Source organism: Labrus mixtus, chromosome 17 (genome assembly GCF_963584025.1).
Source record: "Labrus mixtus chromosome 17, fLabMix1.1, whole genome shotgun sequence".
NCBI lineage: Eukaryota > Metazoa > Chordata > Actinopteri > Labriformes > Labridae > Labrus > Labrus mixtus.
The window spans coordinates 16,412,020-16,425,278 of NC_083628.1; the positions used below are offsets into that span (position 1 = coordinate 16,412,020).

At 38.8% G+C, this 13,259-nt stretch overlaps 1 protein-coding gene across 2 annotated transcripts; it reads left to right on the forward strand.

Moving 5' to 3' along the window:
• The first annotated feature begins 1,295 nt into the window (after positions 1 to 1,295).
• Positions 1,296 to 12,415, forward strand: slc26a1 (solute carrier family 26 member 1). 2 transcript variants are annotated; one of them, XM_061061138.1, is made up of 8 exons: positions 1,296 to 1,433; positions 6,464 to 6,935; positions 7,202 to 7,408; positions 8,017 to 8,263; positions 8,484 to 8,715; positions 9,037 to 9,220; positions 9,701 to 9,988; positions 10,106 to 12,415. In XM_061061138.1, the coding sequence occupies exons 2-8, from the start codon at positions 6,528 to 6,530 to the stop codon at positions 10,685 to 10,687; spliced, it is 2,148 nt and encodes a 715-aa protein (XP_060917121.1). In that variant the 5' UTR covers positions 1,296 to 1,433; positions 6,464 to 6,527; the 3' UTR covers positions 10,688 to 12,415. The 2 variants fall into 2 exon arrangements, with proteins under 2 accessions (XP_060917121.1, XP_060917120.1); XM_061061137.1 differs by lacking the exon at positions 1,296 to 1,433 and adding an exon at positions 3,095 to 3,303.
• The last annotated feature ends 844 nt before the right edge of the window (positions 12,416 to 13,259 follow it).

Consider the following 13,259-nt stretch of genomic DNA (forward strand, 5'->3'; position numbering starts at 1 on the left):
TGGATCTCAAATGTTCAGAATGTGTTCAGATAAAGGTCTGACAAATGCAACCCAAGTTTTCTCTGTCACTGGTTTTATGTTTTTTTTCAAAATAGGTCAGGCCCTGCTATATCAGACCAATAAACCTTCTTGATATGTGAAATGAACTGTATCTACTTCATTATGAAAATGTGTTGATTAAAAATGATGCATTCATAATGAAACATAATGAACAATGATTTGTTTTGTCATTGTTTGAGTTATTGTCTTACCAGCTACCTCTGGTAACCCATTTTTATTTTACCCCCAAAAAGACATTTCTACGGAAGCGTATTGCATTCATGTGGGGACATTTTTTTTTGCCTGGTTTCTTGTTATTACGAGATCTTTATGTCGTAATAACGAGATCTTTCTCGTTATTACGAGATAAAGATCTCGTGTTTATCATTGTGAGGAACATATTGGACAGTGTAACAATGGGGCTCATTCGTTTCAAAAGATCTCATTTAAAAGTTATTGGAATTCACATGAAAAAAAAAATGAAGACATTTAACGAGAAAATTTGTGATTTAATGAGATTTTGTGAGGTTTGTTGATAATTAGAGCAACAAACGAAGCCCTTGGCAGACAGTAAACTAAATGTATGGATGCATTTCCACTTAGGGCTCTGTAATAAAGAATGTCCCTAGACATATTACTAACACCTTTTTACATAATGTCAGAAAAGTGCAACTGGTATTTGTTCTTAGTTTGATGCATTCAAACTTGCATTAGAAATTGTTAATTCCAATTTATTTAAAGACTTGTTTATGCATCTTCGAGTTAACTGGTACAATTTAAATAGGAAAGGAACTAAATATAGTAAATACACTGCTTCCTGTTTTTTTTACAATATCCCACATTACCATATATGTGCATTAAAGAGTAATTATCTGTCTGAAATGCATCAAATTCTGTGCAAAATTAGATTCTTAATTGAAAACATCTTATTTCACTAAAAGTAAGCTTTAAACTGGAACAAAGTCACTTTTTGTCCTCGTAAACATCTTTGAATTAAGAAACATTCTGCCATTCCATCAATACTTTCAATTAGGACAGTAGTAGATCAATAATCTTTCAGAGGATGTCCATCCACGCGCACACATAGGCTACATCAGCAGTAGCTTAGTCACCATGGTAACCACCATCTACTGCCGACAGTCCCTCCCTCCCTCTGTCTCCTCTGGACTCCCCTCCCCCGCTGCACAGTTCCAATCCGCATTCAGGAAAGACACGGGGGGTGCTGCTCCCATCATGCTTTGCAAGAGGAAGCCGGAAGAAGACAGAAGCAGACAGTGAGCAGTGGAGTGGACAGTAGAGTATAGAGCAGACTGATGGTGTATACAGAGGAACCACACAGGGAGGTATGGCCAAAGCTGCCTCCTGTTTACTGTCGAGCTGCTGCTTCTCTGTGGGTGAGTCGCCCTCACTCTATTGTCTCTTCTCAGGAAAACAAACAAAATGTGTCCAAAAATGAGGATGCAAGGGAGCAGACATGCAGCCAGATGGATGCTGCCGGTGGATTTAAAGGGGCAGTGCAGTAATCCTCCTGAGTTAAAAGTAGATTTTTGCTTTACAGTTAGGGAGGAACAAAGATGACATGTGAGGCTGACACTCTGAACATCTTATAACTGTTTACAGCTGGGTTTTTCCAGCTTTTCACAGTTTCCAGGTCTTGCTGATGAATCGGATTAAAAGTGAATACACAAAGACCCAAATAAAGCTCCCTCTTCTTTCACGTTTTATTTGTGCGTTTGAAATGAATCCTATCATAGATGTACTGTCTTCATTAGAAGAACTAGATGTTAGATGTCTGTCGTCAGACTAACAATGATGCCATTCATTATAGTATGTGAGGCACACAGCCTAACACACCCACACACATGCAAGCACACACACACACACACACACACACACACACACACACACTTTTGTCAAAGAAATGAATCTAATAAAAATAAGAAACCTAGTCTTAGACTAGAGTCTAATTTTATTAACAATACAGTTTTTACTGCCAGTATTAGGCAGAGAAATATATGTTTTAATCACACACTTTGAGAATAAGTCGGAATGTTGATGAAACTATTTAAAATGTCGAGAAAAAAGTTGAAATACCGAGACCACTGCACTATTGTCTTATCACCTTGTATATATCAGTGTTTGCTTATTTTATGTTTGTATTTAATGTTTACTTTTTGTACATTGAGAGCTCAGTTCACCCAAGACAAATTCCTTATGTGTGTAAGCATACATGGCCAATAAAGTTGATTCTGATTCTGAGAATACAATTTTGAGAATTGAGTCGAAATGTGCAGAAAAAAGTTGAAATGTTGAGGGTAAAAAATGTTGAATTGTCAAGAATGAAGTTGGCAAACAATTTCTTGAAATGTGGACCTTATTCTCACAATTGTGTTTCCATAATTTTCTCGACATTTCAACTTTTTTCTCCTAATTTCAACTTTCATGGTCAAATTTGCAACCTATACAATTAAAATACAATGAGGGATAAGGTTTACTACATTACTGAAATCAACAAAAGCATTACCACACCTTTTTTTTTCAACCACTTGGTTATTTTCTCATGTCTGATATGAGTGTATTCAAAACCAATTTAGTTTGGTTCTGACACAGGTCGTGCAGATAACAGTGGCTACTTGCACCTCAGGTACAGCTTATCTCATGTTTGCGATGTAATCCACTCTTTCTAAAGGGTGCATTTAGTGTAAAGTAAACAGTGTGACATGCTGACATACAAGTCTACTCTGTGCTCATTTTCACATAGCAATCACAATCCCAAGTCCTGGTTTGATAAACACTGTGAATGCCTCCAGCTCAGACAGGGGCACACACACACACGCGCACACGCACATGCACGCACACACACACACACACACACACACGCACACGCACGCACGCGCACACATGCGCACACACACACACACAAACACACACACACACACACACACACTAACAAACAAACAGGACTGGTCCCACCCCCTCTGGGTTAACAAACCAATAGTTAACAGGCCAATAGGCGAGAGCTTGAGGGGAGCAAAGGGCTGCTCTTATCTTTATATTTAACCAGCAGTGATCACATTTGTTGTGTGACTGTTCGGATGACAACAGAAACTGACAGAGAGAGAGAAAGACGGACAGAGTATAGAGAGAGAGAGAGAGAGAAAGATACAGATTTGCAGAGAATGAGACGAGGTTAGAACAGTCACCACAGAGCTGAAACATCATAGACTTGTGGTCTTGTTGGTTCCTGAGGCTGTGACTCTGCAGGTGAGTTATTGCACATGACTCACTGTGTGTTCTATTCATTGGCATTAAGAGGTACAATAAATGATGAGCTGTGTTGCCATCAACCTGGAAAGCATCTAAATAAAAAATCAAATTTACAATTTTTCATGGGCTTTTTCTTTAATGATTAATTTACCTTCTCTCAAGCGTTGTTTTTACTTTTCAAAGTCCAATCAGGAGATTAACTTTCAGTTTGATTAGATCCTTAAAAAGAGTTTCGTGACAAGGACATCATGCCTTTGCTGCTTTTTGAAAAGCGTTTGTGATTTGTAAAAGCAGTTGACCTGCCTGAGCCATTTCCCAATTGACCTTTTAAAAGCACGAGAACGCTTTGTCTTTCTACACGAGTTCATTTCAACATGAGTCACCTCATCCATTCTTTAGTCAGGTATCGCACAAGAGTGATGTTTGCAATAACTGTTTCAAGTCCTGCATGTGGCCCTTATTATTTTCTTTAATGTCAAATCAATTTGAAGATGTCTTTTGACTTTGCAATGTCAGCTAAACACAGAGGTGTAGACAATCATCTCCGTACTTTAAAAAGGTTTTTCTCTGAACCACCGTGATGCAAACTTAGAGTTGGAAAGGGTTTTGCTGACTCGTGTGCAAATTTTATAGATTTTTCTTGGGTCAAGACAAAGAACATCTAGCTTTCTTTGTAATCTTTATTATTGTTTTTTACAAGTGAAAGGTTGCAAGGGTAAGTAGCTCTGGCTAAACCATGGAGCAAAACCATAAAGTTTTTATTTAGTCTGGGTTGCTCAATAAAAGATATAAAATAGACAAGCATTCAGATTTTGGAATATTGTGATAGCAATGTCATTCAGTTCAGAGATAGATATCACTTATCTTGAAAAACTTTGGCAATCACAATCATACTGTCATCCACTCTCATTTCTACCCACGAAAGAGAAACGTCACACTGCAGTTTGGTGCAAAAGGCCGATCTGTTTTAAGTGTGGAGTCACTAGTATACAGCTATATTTTACATGTAAAAATAAACAAAAGCTAGCATACCCCTCAAAGACAGCTTTCAGGGCATTTCTAAGCACTGGTGGGGTGCTTTTATATCACATGATTAAGGGCGTGGAACATTGATTAGAAATGCTTCACAGAACGGCTTTAATTTGTTGTTTTCAGTGCTGTTCAGACTGACTTAGAAGTAGATTTAACATTTCAGTTGCAAAAGGTCCTCAGTGTGACTCCTGTAATGTTCGACAGTTAATCAGGTGTCTCAGTTTCTGTTTACAGGCAGCTTTGTTCTGTTGGGGAGGACTGTTAAACAAAAGTGTGCTGGAAAGAGTTTCTTTTGCTTTAGATTTTGTACCTCAAGGCAACACATGTTTCTCCTGTGTCCTTAAGAGTGAATAAGTCAGGTTCTGATTCTACGACTCAGACTGCATGGACACTGCTTTGGTTTGCCAAATTCTGCCCTGCAAAGTAAATTGTAAATTGATGACCTTCATTTCATCTTCTTCAAACCTTTATTTTACCAGGCAGAATTGCTTGAGATCAAATGACCTCTTTTTCGAGCAAGGCCTGACCTCAACTTAAACATTCCTGACGGGAGTGATTGTCTACATGTTTCCTTTTTTTCTTTATCCGCTCCTCCTATCAGAACATGGGAGTTGCCATCCCTGCCACAGGAAGTATAAATCAAAGCACATGCCACTGTTGCTGTGATGGCAGAGGCTGATAAAACATCATTTAGAGAGTTTTATGGTTTCTGAGACACGGTTATCTCAGCTGAGACACATCTGCTACCGGAGAGAAAGGCTCTCTGTAAGCTGGTGGTCACAAGCTACATTCATGATGCTTAAATGAGGATACATTACTACCTTTCTATATAAATCACAGAAATGTCAATCAATTCTGACATTGATATGAGATAGTTAATAAAGCAATGTTTAAGAAATTGTCACTTTAACAACAGAGTAAGAAAGAATAAGGGTCCATGTTAGTATGTTTGTAAGTTTGTTTCAGTTGACACTGGAACAAAAAGGTGGTTATAGTTGTTTCAAAACTAGCACACTTGAAGGACAGATAAAAAGTGGTTAAAGCTCTAATATGGGGGAAAAAGAGCACATTTTCAGATGTCATCCGTGGCAGCATGTCTGTGAGGCTGTGACTAGGCTAATCAAAGCTCTAAATGCTAATAAAAGAAGCATTGACACAATGACAATCATCCATTCATCGCGTTGATGTGTAAAGCTAATTTCCCATTATAACCATTGAGCTTTTTAGAATTCTAACATTGTCTAATAAACTACACATGGGAATGTCAGCAATGTTTAGCAAACAACTTGTTATTCCATAAAAGTCACATAAATTTACCAGTTTTCAATGCAATCCATCCAATGGTGGAATTGACACATTTCAGTCTTGGTAGTATATTAATAGAAACTTATGGACTATGGACACAGCCACAGGTCCATTAGTTTGTTTTCTGCAGTTAATAACCCTCAAGTTTGTCATTTTACTGTCACCATCTTGCTTTTTCTCAGCAGAAGACACCATCATCGGCTAAGAAGGTTTAGCTGAAGCAAAAATGGCTAAGCAAATGTTATAGATTATCTAAGTTATACAGTTAATCATTCTGTGGTTCAGTGCCTATTCATTAACTGGCTCAATCTCAATCCACATACCAGACCACACTAGTACAGAGAAGATAGTTAACCCCCTACATTGCTGCTTAGTTATATACTGTACTAACATGTGCTCTCGGAAAGAAGCTGATTATGGAGGTTATTAGTCCAATAACAGTAGATTGAATCTTGATTTGTACATGTATTTTTAAAGAGCCCATTTAGAAGTCAAGAACTGACAAGAGAGTTGAAAAGCGAAAGTATTTCACCTTTAAAAATAACACAGATTCATGAAATTTTAATTGAAAATATATATGAGGAATATATGTCATCATTGAAACCGGGCACCTTTACACCAAGCAACAGTCACTTTTTAAAAGGTCTGGCATGGAATCCCTACAAGAATGTAAAAATCTGTGTCGTGTTTGCTTTTATACAACCTAAAGAAATTGTGTTAATGTCTTTTGACTGAAGTCATCTGACCTGTTTTTCTTTACTTTTTTCTCATTCATTTACTTTCCTTTCTGCCTCATATTTCCTCAATGATGATCTATCAGGAGCTCAGCTGACCACGTTATCCACCTCCTCTCACCTTGCTAACCCTCCTACCTCCATAAGATCATGGAGGAGGTCACCAAGGGCGCAGAAACCACAGTGGCTCCACAACCTCTCCTGGAACGCCGGGTTCGCCAGCGACAGCCTGCAGTTGCAGTCCTAAAATCCAATTTGAAGAAGAGCGCAACCTGCTCCGCACCCCGAGTTAGATCCACCCTGACCGGGTTCTTCCCTGTGGTGCGCTGGCTGCCTAAATACAAGCTCAGCGAATATGTCTGGGGCGATGCGATGTCTGGGCTCATCGTTGGTATCATCTTGGTACCGCAGGCTATTGCCTATTGCCTGCTGGCAGGAGTGGAGCCAATCTATGGATTGTACACATCTTTTTATGCCAACATCATCTACTTCTTTATGGGCACGTCCAGACATGTCTCTGTGGGGATCTTCAGCCTCATGAGCCTCATGGTGGGACAGGTAATGGACCAGTGACAAGCAATGATCAAACAATTTAGTTCCTCACTGAAATTTGTCACAACACATTGTCTTCTTTTGGGCTTTAATTACTCAAAATACTTTTTCTTCTGTTGTTTTAGAATATAAATAAAAAATGGGAAGACTGGTTGAGCGTTTCATTTATAATCACTGTAAAAATAAGGATCATTGACCATTTAATTCCTGACAGCTGTTATACTTAAAGTATTGGGTTTTATTCAATCTTTGTTATTTCTACTTGCCTGCAGGTGGTGGATAAGGAGCTGGTTCTGGCAGGTTTTGATCTCAATGAAGACTCCAAAGCGTCTGGTCTGGATATGTATAATGCAACAATAGGCACTAACCTTACAGCTGGTAATCTTCACACTGTGGAGCTGTTTGGCGTGCAGTGTGGGAAGGAGTGTTACGCCATCAGCATCGCTGCTGCACTTACATTCCTGGCTGGCATTTACCAGGTAAAGGAACAGTTGTGTTCTGATCAATGGTCCAAAAGACTTACCAAATGTTTATCCACAGAAGAGCTACTTGTTTCAGAATAGGCTCTTGTTTTGTTACCCTCTAGTCGGAAAGTTTGTAAAGAACCAAAATTATACTGGTTTTAAGATTTCAAACTATCCAAAATAAATTCCCAGTCATAGTCCTCAACAACAACAAAAAGATACTGTTATCAATGCTCCCTTATCCGGATCAAGGCGCAACAACAGGTTGTAGACATGTAATTATTAATCACAGGACATTGTTGCAAAACTGAATTGGACAAAGTAAGTTTTAAGCTAAAGGTGGTACAACATCAACAGACATGAGAAATACAATTCATCTTATGGGGATATGTCTTTACCAAAAACCATGGCACTGCATCAAATAAATATTGAGAAATTTCAGCAAAATGGAACCTCATGTTGGCACATAAGAAAAGATCAGAGGATTCACTGTGTAAATTATCAGAGAGCCATCAATGTGGAAAATTGAGTTGGAATATCTAATTTGATAAGTTACACTCTTTCTCATTCTACTCTGTCTTCTAACGCCACCTTCATTTGATTCCCTCTGTTCTCTTCACCAGGTCATGATGGCTGTATTTCGGCTAGGCTTCGTTTCTGTATACCTTTCAGCTCCTATGCTCGATGGTTTCGCAACGGGGGCCTCCTTCACCATCCTGACTGTGCAGGCTAAGTACCTGTTGGGTCTAAAGATTCCCCGTCACCAGGGATACGGCACAGTTGTTGTCACCTGGATCAACATCTTTGCTAACATTCATAAGACCAACCTGTGTGACCTCATCACTAGTGCCATCTGTATATCTATATTAGGTAAAGATCTCTATTTTACATATTCCTAATCCATTGATCCATTACTGCTTATAAACTGCTTTACCTGCTTCTGCTATATCGAACACATTTCCTTGAAATGTAAGATATTTTTTTATATATATATTGATTTCAATTGTTCTGTGATGGTTTTGAGAATATACTGAATTCAATTCTTAATAGTCTAATGTAGATTAACACTATGATTTGTTTTATATCATAGTGGCAGCTAAAGAAATCCAGGAGCGCTACAAGAATCGTCTAAAGATCCCCCTGCCAACTGAGCTGGTAGTAGTGGCAGGAGCTACACTGGCTAGTCATTTTGGGGAGCTGAACAGTCGGTACAGCTCCAGTGTTTCTGGTCACATCCCAACTGGGTTCAGTCCTCCCCAGGTGCCAAGCTTTAGCTTGATGCCACGAGTGGCACTGGATGCCATTCCTCTAGCTGTCATCAGGTAATGCCTAACAACTCCAACAAAACATTTGCTTGTCAAGAACATTGGTCTCTTATCTAGGTTGTTGATTTATTTGGTGGATATCCATATAGCAGGGATTTCTACTGACATTTCCCCTTCATCATTTTTACTCTATAAAAGTGGCTTGTTTGAATGATGTAACCAATCTTCAGGCAGCATTTATATACTTCCTTCTAGAAAGATAGTAAAGACAACAAGTGAGTCTTAATTTTAAAACCTTAAGCGATAGAAAATAATTCTTGTTCCTCAAAGAGCAAACACATGGGTGTCATTGTTAACCTATTTCATTTTGTTTTGTAGTTTCGCCTTCACAGTGTCGCTGTCTGAAATGTTTGCCAAAAAAAATGGCTACACAGTTCGTCCCAACCAGGAGATGCTGGCTATAGGCTTCTGTAACATCATCCCCTCCTTCTTCCATTGTTTCACCACCAGTGCAGCACTGGCAAAAACTATGGTGAAGGACTCAACAGGCTGCCAGACACAGGTACAATTCATACTTTTTAAAACGCGCCAAATACATCTTTGGATCGTTGGTCAGATTTTATTTTTTTTTGAGATTTCAGACAGTTGGTATTCTTCCTTTTAGGCAGACTTTTTTTTAAGATTCGTATTTATTGAGCTGCCTTTGGCTGAAATTCTATATTATATGATACACTCTTTGTTAATCTTGTTAATCCGGTTTATTATAAACTTAATATGTGTTCACAAATCTGTACAAAGCTTCTGGAAAAAGTGTTCTAAAGACATTTCCCTTAATTGCTTAATAAGGATGAATTAAATAGCAACTTGCACAATGACAACAAAAATGGATATCCCGGGGATTGCACTTGCAAAGGCAAGTCGTTTCTAGAAGTGTGTCCTGAGGCACGTGTAGAACCCAATGTTTATCTTACCTTTGTGGGATATGTTCATTAATATGTTCTGTCCCCCTCTTTGTCTCTCTATTTCTTACCTCCTCCATCAGGTATCCAGTTTGATCAGCGCCCTGGTCGTCCTTCTTGTCCTCCTCTTCTTTGCACCTTTCTTCTACTCTCTCCAGAAGTGTGTTCTTGCCTGTATTATAATTGTCAGCCTCCGGGGGGCACTGAGGAAGTTTAGGGATGTCCCATCTAAATGGCGGGCCAGCCGGAACGACGCCATTGTTTGGCTGGTTACCATGTCAACCACAGCTCTGATCAGTGTGGAGATGGGCCTCCTATTTGGAGTAGTTTTTGCAATGATCTGTGTCATCTATAAGACCCAGAACCCTAAGGTGAGTTATGGACCTAAGGTTATTTGAAAGCTGATACATTTGAGAAAAATTCCAGACTGTGAAAAGTATTGAAAATTGAAGTATTCACATATATTCTTTTCTGGTGTCTGGCATCAGGTCTCTCTCCTCGGCCAGGTCAATGATACTGATCTTTATGAGGACATGGAAGAGTACAAGAACCTCCTGCCCCCACCTCGGGTTCAAGTCTTCCGCTTCCAGGCTCCACTGTACTACGCCAACAAGGAGTCATTCCTCAAATCCCTCTACAGAGCTGTCGGGGTTGAACCTTTCTTGGAGATGACTAAGAGGAAAAAGGCAGAGAAGAAGGCTAAAGACATGTCCTCGAAGCAGGCCAAAGCAAATGGAGAAAAAAACAATGGGGAGGTCATGATTGGACTCGTCCAAAGAGAGCTTGATTTCCACACAATAGTTTTAGACTGCTCTGCCATTCCCTTTATAGACTCTACAGGCATGGCTACCTTTAAAACGCTCGTCAAGGAATATCAAGAGATCAGGGTCAGTGTAATCCTGGCAAACTGTAACACCTCAGTCATTGATACCTTGCAGAACGGACAGTTTTTCGGGAACAATGACGAAGATATGAGCAGCCTACTATTTCATACGGTTCACGCCGCAGTCCTTCATGCAAACAGAACGTTTGCAGCAGCAGAAAGCAGGTCAGACGATTCTGTAGTGTAGAGGAGCTGGACGATAAAAGGGAACAGATAAAATATAGAGGTGTATTCCATTTCTCCATCACCTTTCCCATGTGAATCTAAATGTGCAGAAATAATGATGATGCTAATGATGCTTTGAATCATAAAGTACCCAAAATAGATTAGACACACATCATCTGCCTAACGAGCATTCTGATGAGCAGTATTCCATAAATTTACAGTTTTTATTTTTAGGTAAAACATTTGTAAACTGGTGCCTTATGATTGACAACTAGGAGAACTAAGCAAACGTTTTGCTGGATATCTGATAGCTCGACAAGAGAATGCCCTTCAACAACACAGTGCCTCTAAAATACCCCCAAGAGTTGTGTTTTCATACCAGTTCAAACTTCCTGGTTAGGCAGCTTTTTGTTAGCTTCTACAGCTTTTCAATCATGTCAGTGTTTCCAACATGGATTAGCTTGTTGCTAAAGCTAGCGATGGTGTGTTCATTTGTTCCCTGATCAGCCATACAACAGGTTGCTCACTCTGGTGAGCGTCCCCACAGCCTGTAAAGAAGAGGCTATGCTACGGCTATCAGTTACAGAGTTGCTGTCTAGTTGTGGCATTCATGAACAGGTAAACACTGGTGGAGTGTTCTAGCTGACAGGTGGAACAGAAGAGCAAAAACATCAAAACGCATTAAACAAATATGATTCAAAAGCTGGATCCATTTAGACCACATTTGATGCACCTATTTTTGCTAACTGTGTGTGTCATTTGGTCGTTGAAGTCTTTGGTATTGCCTCCTAATTTGTGACCACTGCAGCACAGTGTAGCCTTCAGAAAACATGTTTTAAGATATTTAAAGTGAGGTCTATTGTGATGGAAGCTGTTTGAACTTTTTTTATCACTTGAAGCAGGGCCAAAGTCTTCAATGGCTCTTTTCTAGGAGCGAAAAGAAATGCCACCCTCAGCGGTAGGCCTACAACCTGAGGTGCCGCCTATTAACTTGTACCACAATATCATTTCTAAGAAGCAAGTTGAACTCTGTCTAACTTGGATACGACAAACTCTTGTGGTGGTAAAAGAAGCTTTTCATGATGATCAAGGTCTGAGCCCTTTTTCAGACTCATACGCAGAGACAGTCTTGACTCCAGTCTATCCTAACGTTCTGTAGGCCTACTCGTGTCCTGTTCCCTGTTGACTTAACAAGGGCAGCTCTCGGTGTTCTGAAGGTGTCCAGGTGCTGGATGTGACAAATCATATGGTGCTCTGAAATGTATTTTTTGTGTAAACTGATGGCAGCAGGTGATGCCACATATATAATCCACTCACTTCACTCTCTTTGTTCAAACTGTATGTTACTTGCATATTGAGAGCAGGTTTGGTTCTTATAAATCCAAGGTTTTGTAGTGTATTTGTCTTTTTTTGTTATGCTTCAGGTAGAAAATTTAAATAATGAACATTTATAACGAGTAGTCTTACTTAAAGAGAAGTTGTACTTAAAAATTAGCTTTTTTATATCTTTTTTTAGATGGTCGTGTCAAAAGACAAGATGTAACCAATCTTATTCATTTTTAATTCTAATTCATCTTTTGTATTTTCATACATGTTTTTACTCGTCTTAATTTAACCCAGATTGTGGTTGTGAATCATATGTTTTCTAAAGGTCTGTTTAACTTCATTTTGACGTCGTGTTGACATTCAACTACCATATAAAAACACTGCCTTGAACCTCAGTGATTTAATTAAACTGTCAAGTTTTTAACGAAGACTGTAATTATTGATCATTGTGTCTGTAACTTTATTTTTTATCATGGCTTTATCATATATAGAAGAAATATATAATACTACTCCTACAATAATAATAATACATGTATGATGAATGTATTTGTTCATATGAAACAAATCTTTAAGTGATACAGGATAAAGTATATATAATAAAAAAAATATAGCGAGGAGAGGTTGAAATGAAGAAAATATTATATATAGTATTAAAAGCAATGGTAAGCAAACATTAAGAAACATGACATGACTATTTAAAACAAATAGGAGCAAGCCGTTATTAAACAGCATTAGCATATAAACAAGTCAAAGCAGAAACAACTAGTAGGAGCTTTAAAGGATAAAAGTCTTTTGATAAATGATAAATGGACTTTTCTAGTCTTCAGACTACTCAAAGTGTTTTTACACTGCATGTCACACCTACCCATCCACACACTGATGGTAGAGGCTGTTATGTAAAGTGACCATCAAAAGTAACTAATCCCATTCATACACACTCATACGCCACCGATGAAGCAGCGGGAGCAAATCGGGGTCAAATGTCTTGACTCATCAGACACGTAGCTGCAGGAGCTGGGGATCCAACGAACTCTACCAACTGAGCCACAGCCGTCCTATTGAATGTCTCAACAGTACAGCGAGTCATTTGAATCTATTTCAGCATCTATGTACAAACCACAGCAAATGTTATCATCACTATAGTCACACATTTTGTCCCACATTACAGCATCGACTTCTAAAACCTTATAAATACAAGGGTTTCTTAATTAACTGTTATAATGGATCAAATGAATTTAATTATAATATTTAGTTAGAATCATGATTAT